We start from the raw sequence: 14,714 nt of genomic DNA, 5'->3' as shown, positions 1-14,714 counted from the left end.
AAGGATGAGCTCCCATTTCCCCCTGTATAAGGATGAGCTCCCATTTCCCCCTGTATAAGGATGAGCTCCCATTTCCCCCTGTATAAGGATGAGCTTCCATTTCCCCCTGTATAAGGATGAGCTCCCATTTCCCCCTGTATAAGGATGACCTCCCATTTCCCCCTGTAGATACGGATGAGCTCCCATTTCCCCCTGTATAAGGATGAGCTCCCATTTCCCCCTGTATAAGGATGAGCTCCCATTACCCCCTGTAGATACGGATGAGCTCCCATTACCCCCTGTATAAGGATGAGCTCCCATTTCCCCCTGTAGATACGGATGAGCTCCCATTTCCTCCTGTATAAGGATGAGCTCCCATTTCCCCTGTAGACATGGATGAAGAGTATGAATTGAAGGTTATTTTCATTTTAACAAGTTGAGGGTAATGTCATCTAAACCAGTCATCCCTTTCCATAAAGTGGACCACTGAGCCCTTGTCATTAGAGCCCTCGTCTCATGAGCCCTAGTCATTAGAGCCCTAGTCTAATGGGCCCTAGTTTATAGGACTCTGGTCGAATGTAGTTCACTACAAAGGGATTAGAGGTTCATTTGGGACACCTCCCTGATGTATAGTAGGTTATATCATCATGTTTATATGAACTGATCTGAAGCCGGGGCTAACTGATCTGAAGCCGGGCTAACTGATCTGAAGCCGGGGCTAACTGATCTGAAGCCGGGCTAACTGATCTGAAGCCGGGCTAACTGATCTGAAGCCGGGCTAACTGATCTGAAGCCGGGGCTAACTGATCTGAAGCCGGGGCTAACTGATCTGAATTCAGGCTAACTGATCTGAATTCAGGCTAACTGATCTGAATTCAGGCTAACTGATCTGCAGCCGGGCTAACTGATCTGCAGCCGGGCTAACTGATCTGCAGTCAGGCTAACTGATCTGAAGTCAGGCTAACTGATCTGCAGTCAGGCTAACTGATCTGAAGTCAGGCTAACTGATCTGAAGTCAGGCTAACTGATTGGTGACTAGTGGAAGTTACTGTTATTAAACTTTCTGACTGTTGTCTTTTCATTTATAGTTTGGTGAATAAAACCTGTCTTCGTATTAGGATTATAAGAGTATAATCCTCTAATGTGTGTGCATAGGAAGACTAAGACGGTATGTTACTATTTGACAATGAGCAGAAGTATAGTTGAGACATTCAAGGAGAAGAGGAACTGTCAACAGACGACTTGTGAAACCGATAACAGGAAGGAAGCCTCCCCACCCAGGGAGGGGAGAAACCGTTAGGCTTGCGGTAGATTATGGAACATGTGGCAGAACATTGGGAGAGAGTTAGAGAAGAGGGGCATTTATTAAGTGTTTAATGTATTGAATGCGACATGTAAAGTGTTGGTCCCATGTTCAGGAGCTGAAATAAGCAATCCCAGGTTGTGATTTTTTTGTTTTCCTTCTCATACACACAAATTATTGAGCCAATTAGTGTATGGATGATTTATAGTAAAGGCTGGGTTCGAGGTAACCAATTCATTAATAATAAGACCAATTGATCAGATATTTTAATATCTGAAGAGTTACATTAGGACAATTATAACTTTGTAATCTGCAGATTTTCCTTGGTGCCCCGACCTCCTAGTTAATTACATTTAAATGATTAGTTTAAATCAGGTAGTAATAATTACAGAGAATTGATTTGATAAAATAACAGTCTTCACTTTTAATGATGCAAAATACACAAAAACAGGAACAGCTTGTGTTTTTGGCAGCTCTGTCACAGTCCCACCTCAGACAGCGTCACAACACCAGCTCTGACACAGTCCCACCTCAGACAGCGTCACAACACCAGCTCTGACACAGTCCCACCTCAGACAGCGTCACAACACCAGCTCTGACACAGTCCCACCTCAGACAGCGTCACAACACCAGCTCTGACACAGTCCCACCTCAGACACCGTCACAACACCAGCTCTGACACAGTCCCACCTCAGACAGCGTCACAACACCAGCTCTGACACAGTTCCACCTCAGACAGCGTCACAACACCAGCTCTGACACAGTCCCACCTCAGACACCGTCACAACACCAGCTCTGACACAGTTCCACCTCAGACAGCGTCACAACACCAGCTCTGACACAGTCCCACCTCAGACAGCGTCACAACACCAGCTCTGACACAGTCCCACCTCAGACAGCGTCACAACACCAGCTCTGACACAGTCCCACCTCAGACAGCGTCACAACACCAGCTCTGACACAGTCCCACCTCAGACAGCGTCACAACACCAGCTCTGACACAGTCCCACCTCAGACAGCGTCACAACACCAGCTCTGACACAGTTCCACCTCAGACAGCGTCACAACACCAGCTCTGACACAGTCCCACCTCAGACAGCGTCACAACACCAGCTCTGACACAGTCCCACCTCAGACAGCGTCACAACACCAGCTCTGACACAGTCCCACCTCAGACAGCGTCACAACACCAGCTCTGACACAGTCCCACCTCAGACAGCGTCACAACACCAGCTCTGACACAGTCCCACCTCAGACAGCGTCACAACACCAGCTCTGACACAGTCCCACCTCAGACAGCGTCACAACACCAGCTCTGACACAGTCCCACCTCAGACAGCGTCACAACACCAGCTCTGACACAGTCCCACCTCAGACAGCGTCACAACACCAGCTCTGACACAGTCCCACCTCAGACAGCGTCACAACACCAGCTATGCAGGTCTCGGCTGGCACCAAATCAAATTGAATTGAGCCCACAATCCAAATGCAAAAAAAATTAATAAAAGAGACACATTTCAAAAGTGTTCCTTCAGAAGTGCAGAGAAGAAAGAACAGTAGATGGTAAATATCATGTTCCACACACAGCGTTTGACTAGAAACTTCATTTTCTGCATCCAAATTCTAAATATATTGTATCCAATGGCAAGTTGTGAGTATGTTGAGAGACATGACCGTTCTCAGGGCTTGATTCAATCAGATGCGTTTTAGTCACCACACGCATAGCGGTTGTTTTGGCGGAGGTGGAACTGTGAGATGAAGAGGGCAACCTACAAGCGTTCACATTTCACAGTTGTTACCGCGTGTCCTTGATGCTCATTCTATAGTTGTTTCTATAGGTGGTGAATTATTTACAAATGACTAATTAAAAGGTTTCTCTCAGGTGTGAATTCTCTTGTGTGAAGCCAGGGTTCCCTTGTGTGGAATCTCTTACCACATTTATCACAGCTGACAGATTTCTCTCCTGTTTGTGTCAACTGATGTGATTGCAGACTGATCCTTTTACTGAAATGCTTTTCACCCTGATCACAGGTGTGAGGTTTCTCTCCGGTGTCCTCCTGTGGTACCTCAACCCACCTGCCTGAATGAATCTCTTCCCGCAGTCGGTGCAGACAAAGAATTTCTCTCCCGTTTGTGTCATCTGGTGGTACTTCAGATGCCCGATGAGAGCTGAAGCTGCGCTGACAAGGGTGCAATGGTAGGATGTCCCACTGTGTTTTCGCTGAACGTGGCATCTCAGGACCATTGACACTTGAAGCTCTTGCCACACTGTACCGCCTCTTTCCTGTGTGGACTCTCGTGATTTTTTTAAAGGAATCAGATCTTGAAAAACTGAGTCCTGAACACTCTGTGAAGCACTAATGCTTCTTTTTGGAGTGATTTCGCAATTCACCTGACGTGACAAAACTCTTCCCACACTGATCACAGTGGTGCGGCTTCTCTCCTGTGTGCCTTCTCTTGTGTACTTTAAAAGCAAAGGTGTGGGCAAAACTCTTCCCACAGTCAGGGAAAGGGCAGTGGTATGGCCTCTCTCCTGTGTGTCTTCGCTGGTGAATTCGCAAGGTTGCCATTGTGGCAAAGTTGTTCCCGCAGTATGAGCAAGAGAACGGTTTCTCTCCATTGTGAAGACGCTCGTGTTCTTTGAGAGAATATTGTCGAAGGAAGCGCTTGTCACAGTGGGAGCAGTGGTAAGGCTTCTCTCCAGTGTGAATAAGCTGGTGTTTCTTCAATGCGTCTGGCGTTGTGCAGCTCGACTCACACTGAGAGCAGTGGTACATCTTCTTCTCTGAATGTGTGAACTTGTGACTATTTAATGAGCCAAGTCTTGGAAAGCTCTTCTTGCAGTCAGAGCACTGATAAGGTTTCTCTCCTGTGTGTACTATTCGGTGTCTCCCAAGGTTGGTTCTGTGTGCAAACTTCTGCCCACATTCAGAGCACTCGTACGGTTTCTCTCCAGTGTGAATCCGCATGTGTCCTTCCAGTGCCCTGGCAGAGGAGAGACTAGCACCGCACTGGGAGCAGCAGTGAGGTTTATCTTCTGTGTGTCTGACCTCGTGTTCTTTCAGAGATTTGTTGTTAGTGAAACTCAGCTCGCACTTAGAGCAGTGGTATGGTTTTTCTCCTGTATGAATTAGCATGTGCTTTTTCAGGTGATCCGACCGTCCAAAACTCCTCTGGCAAACATTGCAGCTGTGTGGCTTCTCACCTGTGTGAATTCTCTGGTGTTTGTACAGGGCTGAATTAGTGGCAAAGCTTAACTTACAGTGGGAACAGTGGAAGGGTTTCTGTCCCGTGTGTGTTCGCTTATGCTGCTCTAGAGAATTAGATGATCCTAGCTTCTTGCCACACTGTGGGCATTGGTATCCTTTCTCTCCAGTGTGCACTATGTTATGTAGCAAGAGTCCAGTCTTAAAAGCAAACCTTTTCCCGCACTCAGTACATTGGTGGGGCTTCTCTCCAGTATGTCTTAGCTGGTGACATCTTAAAGGAGATAAAAATCTGAAGTTTTTCCCACAGTCAGTGCATTGGTAAGGTTTTTCCCCTGTGTGAATCCTCTGATGTATTCTGAGTAACTTAGCGGAGGAAAAGTTTCCCCCGCACTGCTCACAGTGGTGAGGCTTTTCTCCCGTGTGTATTCGTTTGTGTTCAAAGAGTGTTGAGGCTTGTTTGAAACTCTTCCCACACTCAGAGCAGTGGAACGGTCTCTCTCCAGTGTGAGTCCGCTGGTGAGCTTTTAAGCGTTGCGATGTAACAAATCTCTTCCCGCAATCAAAGCAGCAGTGTGGTTTTTCGCCGGTGTGTTTTATTCTCTCATGTATCCGTAAACCACTGGAGTCTTTAAATCTCTGCCCACATTCTGAGCACTGGTATGGTTTTTCTCCAGTGTGAATCCGCAGGTGTCCTTCCAGTGCCCTGGCAGTGGAGAGGCTAGCTCCACACTGGGAGCAGCAGTGAGGTTTCTCTCCTGTATGAATTATCTGGTGTCCTCTAAGGTCTGTTGAAGAGGTGTAACTCTTTCCACAGTCAGAGCAGCAGTGAGATTTCTTCCTTGTGGGTCTCTGCTGGTGTTTCTTGAGGTGTTCTGATCTGGAGAGACTTTTCTCTGCCTCCTCAGCATCAGCCTCCCAAGTTGACAAGCCCCTTCTACTGAGAGAGTGACGGTTAAGACTGCCCCCTGAGAAGCAAAGACAGACAGTTATGGTTCCTTATCGAAGACAGATTTAGGCCCAGCTTTTCACACTCTTGTAACCGAATTTAAGCATTTAAAATCTTCAATGTAAAATCGTATTAAATCTTCAAATTGTCAATGTATCCAAGGGTGTAGAGTTGTAATGATTCTACATCCTTAAATATATTGTACTTAGTGGTAATTAATGACATTCAGGTAGTGTCCCAAAATACATTTATATAAGAACATAAACCCACTTAGCTCCGGTGTTTTCCTGCAGTCGACCAGCCGCACAGACAGCCTCTTCAGACCAAGCAGTAAGGTGTTACCAGGAGAGGTACGTCCCGGGGACTCCGGGAGGGGTAGGGGGGAGGAGGGTTGGAGGGAGAGTGTTTCCTGTTAACCCAAAAAGAGAGGAGTGTTGTCAAGTAATTTAAAATACTCAAATCATTCCAATCCCGTTTAAAAAGGCAACGTTAATAACCTCTTTGGGATAGGGGGCAGAATTTTCACTTTCACAACTCAAAAAGAGAGGAGGAGTGTTGTCATATTGGTACAAAACAATAATGATCTAAAACAAGTCTTCAACTATTAAACCTTTGTCCAGAAAACTGTTCCTCTGAGTTGTTCCTGATGTCCTATTTATAGTCTAGTGTTGCATTATGGGAACTGTCTCCATGTATAGTCTAGTGTTGCAATATGGGAACTGTGTCTCCATGTATAGTGAAGTGCTGCATTATGGGAACTGTGTCTCCATGTATATAGTCTAGTGTTGCATTATGGGAACTGTGTCTCCACATATAGTCTAGTGTTGCATTATGGGAACTGTGTCTCCATGTATAATCTAGTGTTGCAATATGGGAACTGTGTCTCCATGTATTGTCTAGTGTTGCATTATGGGAACTGTGTCTCCACGTATAGTCTAGTGTTGCATTATGGGAACTGTGTCTCCACGTATGGTCCAGTGTTGCAATATGGGAACTGTGTCTCCATGTATAGTCTAGTGTTGCATTATGGGAACTGTGTCTCCATGTATAGTCTAGTGTTGCATTATGGGAACTGTGTCTCCATGTATAGTCTAGTGTTGCATTATGGGAACTGTGTCTCCATGTATAGTCTAGTGTTGCATTATGGGAACTGTGTCTCCATGTATAGTCTAGTGTTGCCTTATGGGAACTGTGTCTCCATGTATAGTCTAGTGTTGCATTATGGGAACTGTGTCTCCATGTATAGTCTAGTGTTGCATTATGGGAACTGTGTCTCCATGTATAGTCTAGTGTTGCCTTATGGGAACTGTGTCTCCATGTATAGTCTAGTGTTGCATTATGGGAACTGTGTCTCCATGTATAGTCTAGTGTTGCATTATGGGAACTGTGTCTCCATGTATAGTCTAGTGCTGCATGAACTCAGGCCCAGAAGCTAGGATATAATTGGTAGCATAATTATAGTATACTACAGTAGACCTAACCATTCAGACTAATTATAGTATACTACAGTAGACCTAACTAACCAGACTAATTATAGTATACTACAGTAGACCTAACTAACCAGACTAATTATAGTATACTACAGTAGACCTATCCATTCAGACTAATTATAGTATACTACAGTAGACCTAACTAACCAGACTAATTATAGTATACTACAGTAGACCTAACTAACCAGACTAATTATAGTATACTACAGTAGACCTAACTAACCAGACTAATTACAGTATACTACAGTAGACCTATCCATTCAGACTAATTATAGTATACTACAGTAGACCTAACTAACCAGACTAATTATAGTATACTACTAACCAGACTAATTATAGTATACTACTAACCAGACTAATTATAGTATACTACAGTAGACCTAACTAACCAGACTAATTATAATATACTACAGTAGACCTAACTAACCAGACTAATTATAGTATACTACAGTAGACCTATCTAACCAGACTAATTATAGTATACTACAGTAGACCTATCCATTCAGACTAATTATAGTATAATACAGTAGACCTAACTAACCAGACTAATTACAGTATACTACAGTAGACCTAACTAACCAGACTAATTATAGTATACTACAGTAGACCTAACTAACCAGACTAATTATAGTATACTACAGTAGACCTAACTAACCAGACTAATTATAGTATACTACAGTAGACCTAACTAACCAGACTAATTATAGTATACTACAGTAGACCTAACTAACCAGACTAATTATAGTATACTACAGTAGACCTAACTAACCAGACTAATTATAGTATACTACAGTAGACCTAACTAACCAGACTAATTATAGTATACTACAGTAGACCTAACTAACCAGACTAATTATAGTATACTACAGTAGACCTAACTAACCAGACTAATTATAGTATACTACAGTAGACCTAACTAACCAGACTAATTATAGTATACTACAGTAGACCTAACTAACCAGACTAATTATAGTATACTACAGTAGACCTAACTAACCAGACTAATTATAGTATACTACAGTAGACCTATCCATTCAGACTAATTATAGTATACTACAGTAGACCTAACTAACCAGACTAATTATAGTATACTACAGTAGACCTAACTAACCAGACTAATTATAGTATACTACAGTAGACCTATCCATTCCCATTATTGTGAACTTTGGTCTCCATCAAAATCAATATTTGTGGTGGATTAACATAACTAGATATAGCAAATTCAAACTTCTTCCCTTCAATGTTCATGAATACAATTACATGTGTAATATGCTCCTGATACATTTTATTTATCAGTCAAACTGGGGGAATTGTCAGCGTTTCTTGTGTTGAAGTCAGCTCTCCAGTTGGTAGCTCGTTCAGGAAAATCCAAGGCTTTGCTGCGGCCTACTTTAGCAATCTTCCACTCAGCAATTCACTGCCATTATTACCGTTCGGGAAGAGCAACGAGATATTAAACTACGTAAACAATACTTAGTAAAGCGAAATTAATTAAACAATAAATGAAACTGTGCTATAAGTTAAATAAATGTGTCACCATCTGACGGAGATCCGTGAAACGTGTTACCACGTTCGTGGCCGCCGATGTGTTTTTATTTATATTTGACATGCGTCTTACTCACCTGAGTCATTGTAGACACTCGTTTACGGTCGGTCGTTTGCAGAGTTCAGACCAAGTGAAGCAGATGAGATGTTTATTCCTAGTCTGTTGAATTGTATGGAGATTATGGAGGTAACGTTATATTCTAACCAGTGACTCTCTGCCTAAAGTCCCGAAAGAAAAGACAGACTCCGCCTTCACATCCGTTGAAAACATTTCCTTCACGTTACCATTCTGCTGGTCGCAGATCGTGAAATGGCCGCAGAAAGGCGGATATGTTTTTCAAAATAAGAGTCGTCCTCCAATAACAAGCGAATTTATAGATTTTTGAAGCACTATATTGCAGTACAACTGTGCACAGCATTGCAAACACATAGGAAGAAAAAAAACACACATAATTTGATGCATTTTTTTATTATTTTCATTACGCTGAACACAAATATTAATGCAACATGAAGTAGTTGTTCCCCTGAAGTAGTTGCTCTGCAAGGGCCGCAGCTTTTGTGGAGCGATGGGTAACGATGCCTCAAGGGTGTCAGTTGTTGATGTGTGCAGAGGGTCCCTGGTTCGAGGAGAGGAACGGAAGCAATACTGTTACACTGACACCGCCTGGTATAGAGGTCCTGGATGACAGGGAGCTGTACGCACAACCCTCTGTCAAATCTTTTCAGTCTCCTGAGGGGGAATAGGCATCATCATGCCCTCTTCACGACTGTCTTGGTGTGTGTGGAACATAATAGTTTGTTGGTGATGTGGACACCAAGGAACTCGTAGCTCTAAACCTGCTCCACTACAGCCCCGTTGATGAGAATGGGGGCGTGCTCGGTCCTCCTTTTCCTGTATTCCACAATCATCTGCTTTGTCTTGATCACGTTGAGGGAGAGGTTGTTATCCTGGCACCACACGGCCAGGTCTCTGATCCCGTCCCTATTTTTCTGTCTCATCGTTGTCTGCGATCAGGCCTACCTCTGTTGTGTCATCTGAAAGCTTGATGATGGTGTTGGGAGTCGTGCCTAGCCATGAGTGTACTGGGACTACAGGAGGGGACAGAGCACATACACCCCTGAGGTGCCCCCGTGTTGAGGATCAGTGTGGCAGATGTGTTTTTACCTACCTATCATTACCAGCCTTTCAAAGCACTTTATGGCTACAGACGTGAGTGCTACGGGTCGGTAGTCATTTAGGCAGGTTACCTTAGTGTTCTTGGGCACAGGGACTATGATGGTCTGCTTGAAACATGTTGGTATTACATACTCAGACAGGGAAATTGAAAATGTCAGTGAAGACACCTGCCAGTTGGTCAGAGTTCACAATTCGGAGTTCACAGCCTTGTGAATGTTGACCTGTTTAAAAGGTCTTATATCTGCTGCGGACAGTGTGATCACACAGTCATCCAGAACAGCTGATGCTCTCATGCATGTTTCAGTGTTACTTGCCTCAAAGTGATCATAGAAGTAATTTAACTTGACTGGTAGGCTCACAGCTGTGCTTCCCTTTGTAGCCTGTAATGGTTTGCAGGCCCAGCCACATCCGATGAGCGTCGGAACAGGTGTAGTACGATTCCATCTTAGTCCAGTATTGACGCTTTGCCTGTTTGATGGTTAGTCGGAGGGCATAGCAGGATTTTTTATAAGCTTCCGGGTTAGAGTTCCACTCCTTGAAAGCAGCAGCTCTACCCTTTAGCTCAGTCCATGGCTTCTGGTTGGGGTATGTACGTATAGTCACTGTGGGGCTTCTGGTTGGGATGTGCATCTCAAAGAATTCTTAGCATAAATGACTACACATTTAGCGTAGAGTGTAGAGCTCAAAATCAACCTGATACCCTAAAATAAACTATTTCAAATAAGGTCTAAATCAATTATGGGCACAGTTGACCAACCCCCTCCCTTTCCCGGCACTCAAATCTTCTGGCATTTCTTCATGTTCTTCTTCAGATAGGTTCAGAGTTCAAAAGTGGATAGGCCATGATAATGCCCCACCACAACTCCTACTAGGTCTTGTCCATTTGCCAACCAGTATACCAGCAATATGAGAGAAGTTTTGGAAACGGATCTCTCTCCATGCTCGCTTCACGTGGACTCCTTTGGCACTCCTGAGAGGAAAAGGGCAGTTGATAACTTCAACTGGACGCTGTACAACGGTTGCTGGGGCTCGGACTCAGGTCTCTCGATAGAAGTGGCGCAGGACAGGGACACAACGCCTTTTCTTCAGCCGGGTTAGAGTTTTTTTTGAGGTCCGTTTGGTCAAATGATCCCTTCCATCTAGATACACTCTGTAGTCACCCTTCTCAAAAAGAGGACAGATCAGAACAACAGTTCAGTTCATTTCTGATTCAGGAAATCCAGACAAGCGGACTGACTGTTAATGACAAATTATTACTTAGGACCAATATTCTTAAAACACGTCAAAGAAAACACCACATTCTGTTGATACCATGTTTTTTTCTAATTGGTTTATCCTCCCTTATAGTGTCAACCTGGTAGCAGAGCCACGGGGGTCAGGAGGTTATCGCGATCATCCAGCAGACCCAATCTGGGGAGATTTGTATCGAAACAAATAACAAAACAATACACCCCTTCATTACATTCCTACATATCACTTCTCACAGGGGTTTGATGAAAAACCCCTAAGTCAGGCTTTGTACTACTAGTCAGGCTTTGTACTACTACGTTATACAAGTCAGGCTTTGTACTACTAGTCAGGCTTTGTACTACTACGTTATTTAAGTCAGGCTTTGTACTACTACGTTATGTAAGTCAGGCTTTGTACTACTACGCTATGTAAGTCAGGCTTTGTACTACTAGTCAGGCTTTGTACTACTAGTCAGGCTTTGTACTACTAGTCAGGCTTTGTACTACTAGTCAGGCTTTGTACTACTACGTTATGTAAGTCAGGCTTTGTACTACTAGTCAGGCTTTGTACTACTACGTTATGTAAGTCAGGCTTTGTACTACTACGTTATGTAAGTCAGGCTTTGTACTACTACGTTATTTAAGTCAGGCTTTGTACTACAAGTCAGGCTTTGTACTACTACGTTATGTAAGTCAGGCTTTGTACTACTAGTCAGGCTTTGTACTACTAGTCAGGCTTTGTACTACTAGTCAGGCTTTGTACTACTAGTCAGGCTTTGTACTACTAGTCAGGCTTTGTACTACTAGTCAGGCTTTGTACTACTACGTTATGTAAGTCAGGCTTTGTACTACTACGTTATGTAAGTCAGGCTTTGTACTACTACGTTATTTAAGTCAGGCTTTGTACTACAAGTCAGGCTTTGTACTACTACGTTATGTAAGTCAGGCTTTGTACTACTAGTCAGGCTTTGTACTACTACGTTATTTAAGTCAGGCTTTGTACTACTAGTCAGGCTTTGTACTACTACGTTATTTAAGTCAGGCTTTGTACTACTAGTCAGGCTTTGTACTACTACGTTATGTAAGTCAGGCTTTGTACTACTAGTCAGGCTTTGTATTACTACGTTATGTAAGTCAGGCTTTGTACTACTACGTTATTTAAGTCAGGCTTTGTACTACAAGTCAGGCTTTGTACTACTACGTTATGTAAGTCAGGCTTTGTACTACTAGTCAGGCTTTGTACTACTACGTTATTTAAGTCAGGCTTTGTACTACTAGTCAGGCTTTGTACTACTACGTTATTTAAGTCAGGCTTTGTACTACTAGTCAGGCTTTGTACTACTACGTTATGTAAGTCAGGCTTTGTACTACTAGTCAGGCTTTGTACTACTACGTTATGTAAGTCAGGCTTTGTACTACTACGTTATTTAGGTCAGGCTTTGTACTACTAGTCAGGCTTTGTACTACTACGTTATGTAAGTCAGGCTTTGTACTACTAGTCAGGCTTTGTACTACTACGTTATTTAAGTAAGGCTTTGTACTACTAGTCAGGCTTTGTACTACTAGTCAGGCTTTGCACTACTACGTTATGTAAGTCAGGCTTTGTACTACTAGTCAGGCTTTGTACGACTACGTTATGTAAGTCAGGCTTTGTACTACTACGTTATGTAAGTCAGGCTTTGTACTACTACGTTATGTAAGTCAGGCTTTGTACTACTAGTCAGGCTTTGTACTACTACGTTATGTAAGTCAGGCTTTGTACTACTAGTCAGGCTTTGTACTACTACGTTATGTAAGTCAGGCTTTGTACTACTACGTTATGTAAGTCAGGCTTTGTACTACTAGTCAGGCTTTGTATTACTACGTTATTTAAGTCAGGCTTTGTACTACTAGTCAGGCTTTGTACTACTAGTCAGGCTTTGTACTACTAGTCAGGCCTTGTACTACTAGTCAGGCCTTGTACTACTAGTCAGGCTTTGTACTACTAGTCAGGCTTTGTACTACTAGTCAGGCTTTGTACTACTACGTTATACAAGTCAGGCTTTGTACTACTAGTCAGGCTTTGTACTACTAGTCAGGCTTTGTACTACTAGTCAGGCTTTGTATTACTACGTTATTTAAGTCAGGCTTTGTACTACTAGTCAGGCTTTGTACTACTAGTCAGGCTTTGTACTACTAGTCAGGCCTTGTACTACTAGTCAGGCTTTGTACTACTAGTCAGGCTTTGTACTACTAGTCAGGCTTTGTACTACTACGTTATACAAGTCAGGCTTTGTACTACTAGTCAGGCTTTGTACTACTAGTCAGGCTTTGTACTACTAGTCAGGCTTTGTACTACTAGTCAGGCTTTGTACTACTACGTTATTTAAGTCAGGCTTTGTACTACTAGTCAGGCTTTGTACTACTAGTCAGGCTTTGTACTACTAGTCAGGCTTTGTACTACTAGTCAGGCTTTGTACTACTACGTTATACAAGTCAGGCTTTGTACTACTAGTCAGGCTTTGTACTACTAGTCAGGCTTTGTACTACTAGTCAGGCTTTGTACTACTAGTCAGGCTTTGTACTACTAGTCAGGCTTTGTACTACTAGTCAGGCTTTGTACTACTAGTCAGGCTTTGTACTACTAGTCAGGCTTTGTACTACTACGTTATACAAGTCAGGCTTTGTACTACTAGTCAGGCTTTGTACTACTAGTCAGGCTTTGTACTACTACGTTATGTAAGTCAGGCTTTGTACTACTAGTCAGGCTTTGTACCACTACGTTATGTAAGTCAGGCTTTGTACTACTAGTCAGGCTTTGTACTACTAGTCAGGCTTTGTACTACTAGTCAGGCTTTGTACTACTACGTTATACAAGTCAGGCTTTGTACTACTAGTCAGGCTTTGTACTACTAGTCAGGCTTTGTACTACTAGTCAGGCTTTGTACTACTAGTCAGGCTTTGTACTACTAGTCAGGCTTTGTACTACTAGTCAGGCTTTGTACTACTAGTCAGGCTTTGTACTACTACGTTATACAAGTCAGGCTTTGTACTACTAGTCAGGCTTTGTACTACTAGTCAGGCTTTGTACTACTAGTCAGGCTTTGTACTACTAGTCAGGCTTTGTACTACTAGTCAGGCTTTGTACTACTAGTCAGGCTTTGTACTACTAGTCAGGCTTTGTACTACTAGTCAGGCTTTGTACTACTACGTTATACAAGTCAGGCTTTGTACTACTAGTCAGGCTTTGTACTACTACGTTATGTAAGTCAGGCTTTGTACTACTAGTCAGGCTTTGTACTACTACGTTATGTAAGTCAGGCTTTGTACTACTACGTTATGTAAGTCAGGCTTTGTACTACTACGTTATTTAAGTCAGGCTTTGTACTACAAGTCAGGCTTTGTACTACTACGTTATGTAAGTCAGGCTTTGTACTACTAGTCAGGCTTTGTACTACTACGTTATTTAAGTCAGGCTTTGTACTACTAGTCAGGCTTTGTACTACTACGTTATTTAAGTCAGGCTTTGTACTACTAGTCAGGCTTTGTACTACTACGTTATGTAAGTCAGGCTTTGTACTACTAGTCAGGCTTTGTACTACTACGTTATGTAAGTCAGGCTTTGTACTACTAGTCAGGCTTTGTATTACTACGTTATGTAAGTCAGGCTTTGTACTACTAGTCAGGCTTTGTACTACTACGTTATACAAGTCAGGCTTTGTACTACTACTAGTCAGGCTTTGTACTACTACGTTATGTAAGTCAGGCTTTGTACTACTACGTTATTTAGGTCAGGCTTTGTACTACTAGTCAGGCTTTGTACTACTACGTTATGTAAGTCAGGCTTTGTACTACTA

General features: G+C 42.9%; 1 protein-coding gene across 2 annotated transcripts in view; it reads right to left on the bottom strand.

The window, feature by feature from the left end:
- Window positions 1-3,485: 3,485 nt before the first annotated feature.
- Window positions 3,486-14,714, bottom strand: part of LOC110487310 (zinc finger protein 883) — a 50,307-nt gene continuing 39,078 nt past the window's right edge. The window contains exons 1-3 of one of the 2 annotated variants that reach the window (XM_021559232.2): window positions 8,550-8,747; window positions 5,708-5,846; window positions 3,486-5,456 (exon numbers count right to left, since the gene is read on the bottom strand). In XM_021559232.2, the coding sequence (XP_021414907.2) occupies window positions 3,640-5,456; window positions 5,708-5,846; window positions 8,550-8,558 (1,965 nt within the window). In that variant the 5' untranslated portion in view covers window positions 8,559-8,747 and the 3' untranslated portion in view covers window positions 3,486-3,639. Of the gene's footprint in view, window positions 5,457-5,707; window positions 5,847-8,549; window positions 8,748-14,714 lie in introns of those variants that run through there. The other variant, XM_036948671.1, reaches the window with a different exon arrangement.

This window comes from Oncorhynchus mykiss, chromosome 17, assembly GCF_013265735.2.
Source record: "Oncorhynchus mykiss isolate Arlee chromosome 17, USDA_OmykA_1.1, whole genome shotgun sequence".
NCBI lineage: Eukaryota > Metazoa > Chordata > Actinopteri > Salmoniformes > Salmonidae > Oncorhynchus > Oncorhynchus mykiss.
This window is presented reverse-complemented; position numbering and strand designations above follow the sequence as displayed.